This window comes from Montipora capricornis, chromosome 1, assembly GCF_036669925.1.
Source record: "Montipora capricornis isolate CH-2021 chromosome 1, ASM3666992v2, whole genome shotgun sequence".
Lineage (NCBI taxonomy): Eukaryota > Metazoa > Cnidaria > Anthozoa > Scleractinia > Acroporidae > Montipora > Montipora capricornis.
This window is the reverse complement of record NC_090883.1, coordinates 41,457,242-41,462,241: the sequence shown is the minus strand read 5'-3', so window position 1 is coordinate 41,462,241 and position 5,000 is coordinate 41,457,242. Positions and strand designations below refer to the sequence as shown.

General features: G+C 40.3%; 1 protein-coding gene across 1 annotated transcript in view; it reads left to right on the top strand.

The window, feature by feature from the left end:
* Nucleotides 1-3,648, top strand: part of LOC138044258 (aspartate--tRNA ligase, cytoplasmic-like) — a 22,657-nt gene extending 19,009 nt beyond the window's left edge. The window contains exons 18-20 of the mRNA XM_068890892.1: nucleotides 444-555; nucleotides 1,226-1,297; nucleotides 2,814-3,648. Of these exons, the coding sequence (XP_068746993.1) occupies nucleotides 444-555; nucleotides 1,226-1,297; nucleotides 2,814-2,905 (276 nt within the window). The 3' untranslated portion in view covers nucleotides 2,906-3,648. The remainder of the gene's footprint in view (nucleotides 1-443; nucleotides 556-1,225; nucleotides 1,298-2,813) is intronic.
* The last annotated feature ends 1,352 nt before the right edge of the window (nucleotides 3,649-5,000 follow it).

Sequence of the window (5,000 nt, the reverse complement as noted above, 5' to 3'; positions counted from 1 at the left end):
AGTCCATTCAGCACATGTCGGAACATCATGCAACAATATTGCAAGATGTTGGGTTGAATTGTTGCAAGCCTTTGGCCAGGCCTTAATTTTACAAGTCCAGATATCTTCAACAAGACAAGAAACAAACTTTAGAATTCATCTTGGCGTATCATAACATACATGCCAATTAATTGAAAGGTACTATCTGCGAGATAGTTAAAATTGGTCATTGTTATGATATTCAAAAGCACTGATGCCAAACCACAGTTCCTGGTTTTAGCAGGGTTGAGCTCTTGAATTTCTTAGTTTACCAGTGGTTGAGGGTAAACAAAGGAACATTAGCAGTAGACCACACTAAATGTATAAAATATTCAGACACGACTATTGGATACAGGATACAAGTGCTTAGGAATGTGTGGAATTTGATTACCTAGTCAAATCGCTTACTTCTTGTGCTTTATTAGGAATGGAGCAATTCGTATGACATGTTCATGCGTGGTGAAGAAGTGCTGTCAGGCGCTCAGCGAGTACACGACCCCGCCCTTCTCATTGAAAGGGCCAAGCTGCATGAAATCGGTGAGATATCCTTTCGCATGCAATTTTTCTTGTTACTTATTACTAATCCCACGATTATTCTTGGTTCATTAGCGATAAGTAAATCTCTTCTTTTATTTACCCCACCTCCCCTAAAAGATTTCCTTTTACTTTTGAAGAATTGCGAAGTTGCCATTGTTCCACATTTTTGACCCAGCGGTACACAGTACACAGGACGCATTCTATGTGAACGTAGTTAAATGACCTGCCAGCTCCTACAAGTTTACTTTAGCTTTATAGTGGAAGAGCATCCGAACTAATGATGGGAAAATCATCGATTTACTTGTGGTTCTAATCAGTTTATTTACAGGTTATAGTGTTTCTGTATGATTATGTTGTATATAGCTTTAGTGTATTTGTCTCGAAACTTGTTATGTAAGCGGCTTACTGGAAGAACATTTGTAAAGAATTGATACCGTTCATACAGCTTTTGATTGATTCGGCATCTGTCAGGGGCACTCGAATTTTTTCGAGTCTGCCTGAGTCATTATGCAGTAGATAAAATATGTGCGGGATATCTGTGTGGGTGGTTTCAAATGTAGAGCCGAAGGTACCTGCTGATTGGTCATTAATTTGATGAATAATTAATTAATTAATTTTACAATGATAAATAATTTATTGAAATCCGAGTTTATTTCCTCTACCTAATTAGATCTAGAGAAGATCAAGGCGTATATCGATTCATTCCGTTTCGGCGCACCTCCCCATGGCGGCGGAGGAATTGGTAAGATATAAGCTAATAGAGTCCAGAAATCATTTTTATCGCCCATATTGTCATATTTCATTGTAAGATAATTGTTGGACACTGACTACTTTTTATGTTTCGTTCAAGAAGTTTCGGCTGGTTCTTGAGCCTTCATCATTTAAGAAATAGAAAACATGTGCCGTGTTTGTATCGAGTTATAGAAACACGAGTGAAAGTTTGGGAGAACGAGAGATGCGGTGGGAACACGAGCCGCAGGCTTGTGTTTCCACAGCTTTTTCCAGTTCTCCCAAACTTTCACGAGTGTTTCTATAACTCGATAGAAACACGGAGTACATGTTTTCTATTTCTTTTAGAAAACAACGCGACGAGAAAAAGGAAAACAACTTGTTAACTCTAATTATCAAAATGTAAATTCTCTTTGCTCGCGCCATCACTACGTCAACAGCTCGTGCTAGTTGCTAGTTCTGTGTCTCCATCGAGTTATAGAAACACGATTTTTAACCAATCAGCGGGCGTATTTTCTTAGGACTGTTTTTTAAATGAACGTTAGTACCCATGATAAAAAAAGCAATACGTCGAACGCGCGCGGAGGAAAATTCCGCGTTAAGTTTCAAGAAAAACATAGCCCGAGACTTACGTGCGTGCCAAAGACTTGTAGACTTCTGGAATGGCAATGTGGTCATTTCCAGATAATTTGCAGATCTTTATTGACATCCATGCTTCCAAAAAGAGTCGGTCATGAAAGTTAGCCTCATGTCCAACGACTCTGACTCTTCCAAAATCGATTTCATGGTTGTTTTCGTGGGCATGGATACCCTGGGTTCCAGAGGTTTTTTTCTCGTTGGGAGCAACAGACTAGGGAACTTTAGCAACGACAACGGGAACGGCAACGAGAACGTCATGTAAAAACATAAATTCCCGTTATTGCGATCACTTCGCGACTATTCCAAGCTTTTTAATGTGACAAAGGTGTAGCAGTCCCTCAGGAATGAATCTGTTACGAGCGGCGCTTAATGTAGGAGAGAAAAATGAAAATTTATCTCCAAGTGCTGACGTTCTCCATAACACCTCAAACTTGCTTATTTCACGTTGTTGCTTTGCTGACGACGGCAAAGAAATGGACAAAAATGAAAAAGGCACGTGCAGAGTGTGCAAAGCTATTGTTTTTGCCCGCTAAATATGCAAATTTGTAACGTTCTCGTTGCCGTCGCCGTTGTCGTTGCTAAAGCTCCCTACTATCAGCGGCGAAGCCGCGAAAGCGAGTCGCCCAGAACTGCTTCGCTTTGACGCTCCTCGCCGCTTCTGAGCGAGAAGACCTCTGGCATCCAGGGTAGGACATGGCTGGAAATATTGGAGTCATGGTGGAACATGGAAACAACCTTTTTGTGTTCTACAATCCATGTTTTCAGTGATCGTTCAGTTTGACCGCAGTATACAAAATTGCAGTTGGTGCAACAGATTTTGTACGCTGTGCCAATCTTTTCCTGGGCTCAGTTCCCACCACTTACTAACGGAACTTCACACTCATTCCCAGGTCTTGAGCGAGTTGTCATGTTGTACCTGGATCTTCACAATGTCAGGAAGAGTTCTATGTTCCCACGTGACCCCAAGCGCGTCACTCCTTGATTGACTGTGCAGCAGATGAAAGAAAGGAAATCGAATTTGCAAATGCGATCAAATTTTGAAAGGAACAAATTTAGTTTTAATAAATTGTAATGCTGAAATTTCGTGTAATCTTAATAGGACATTTTCATCGCGTTCTTAGAGAACTCTGGAGGGTCCTTGGAGGCCAAAGCTCACGAGATATGGTATCGCGCGTATCCTTTTCTCGTGCGACATCCCAGCGGTTGCGTTTAGAATTTCACTATTTTCTTTCGTACTTAAATGAAACATCAAGGTTAAATACTTGAGTGCCTATCCTTTTCTGACGTTCCTTATCGTCGAAAATTTGCTTTCACTTTAATAGTTTCTCAAACAAGGCTATTACTTTTACTAAAACGAATTAAAACTCTACACAGTTGTTTTGATGACAAAAACTTCTTGGCATTTTGTCTCCCCGCAAAAGATTGGATGTCGGAAATAGTGTTATTTGATCACGAATCCACAAATCAAAACATGCAGATAAGCGGTCTTATCCTGCAGCTTATCGGAATTTGTGAGACGTATGTGGCTGAAGGTAAAGCAATTAGCGCCTTAAGTCACGGCAGTCAAAAACCTTGTTATTATTGCAAATAACAACAACCTCCTCTTGAAATTGGAAGTAGCATATTTGTGTCATTAAATCTCAGTTAAATCATTTTGACTTGCATGCTCAGAGTTGCCTCGCTTGGAATTAAAGTAACTGATAAAACTGTACTGACATTTGAGAATCTGGTTACACCCTTTTTTTCTTGCTGTGTTATTTGGCAAGGTTTCGGAAAAGGTGGGCGTGTATCAGAGTATCATTTTTTTTTTTTCACCGTGAAGTAAAAAAAACCATAGCTGCAAGGTATCCCTAGCATGAATAGATTAGGTTAGAGACTTCAGAAGAACCCCTTCTTTTCCTAGAAAAATAAAATCGAGGGAAAGTATACTTACAAGGTAGTTGTGGAAGTGAGGAAGGGTAGCCCGTTAATAAGTGTGCAAGAGGTTATGAGCTTGTCACGAGAAACCGTATGGGGTGACTCCAAATTGACTTGAGTTAAATCGAAAAATTCCCTTGTAGAAAATTATGCGAAAGCACGTTTAACGTGTTGAAGTTCTGGGATAAGAGACTTCAAGGGGCTCACAGGCTTTCAGGAAGTTCTTCGTGGTTTGTTAAACCTAGGATAAAAATTAAAGCTATGTGATGACTTGAGAGATTTAGGGGAAAGTCAGAAAGGCATATCGGATATCTTAAAATTTATCTTTTCCGGAAATCTCAAGGATTGCTCCTCATGCACTCGTACGGTCAGTGAGAGTGGGTTTGCGACTTGCGCCACAAAGAGATGTTTGTCAAAACGAAAAAAGAACGGATTCCTTTTAAGCCGAAATTCAACTTCAAATTGATTTGAATTCCAAACCGTGATCGGGGTACAGAAAGAACTTGAAAGAGACTGTGTGTGTATTTAAACATCCCAGATTTGCCCTCTCCTCTCACATGAGGTAAATTTTGTGCTAGTAGGGGGGTAAACTTGGAATGTTTTTCCGCGGGTAAGGAGATATTTATACAGTAAACCCAGGAGCAAACATGAGTGTATTTCAACTGCTCTAAAGCTCTTAAGGTTGTCATTTTGAGAGCGCGACTCACTGACAGCGAAATTTAGATAGCTCTGTTAACAATGGCAGGATATTTGTGGCAAATGCAATTTGCGTATGTGAAAGCTCTGTTCCTCTGTGTAGCATTTGCGGCCATTACAGACGGACAGGAAGGTATGTTTGCAAGGAGATCCTTTTCACTTTTAAATGTCTTGTTAACCTCTACTTCCTTCGCTTGAGTGAGCACGATTAGATTTTCACGCCTTTGTTATCCTCGTACGTATGTGGCCCAACGTAAAGAGTACTTTGAAAATTTACTGCATTTATGCAGGATTGTTAAGAAAAAATACAAACGTTTGTCAGCTGGCGTATCGTGTGCCAATATATGCAAAGAAAATTACGGGAATTGGTTTTGCGTGGGCCGGAAAACAGATAATGCAAAGCCCTACACTCTAGGGAGTGTAGCAAGGTTCGAGTAGTGAAAGTCAATCTTCGAATTGGGAAT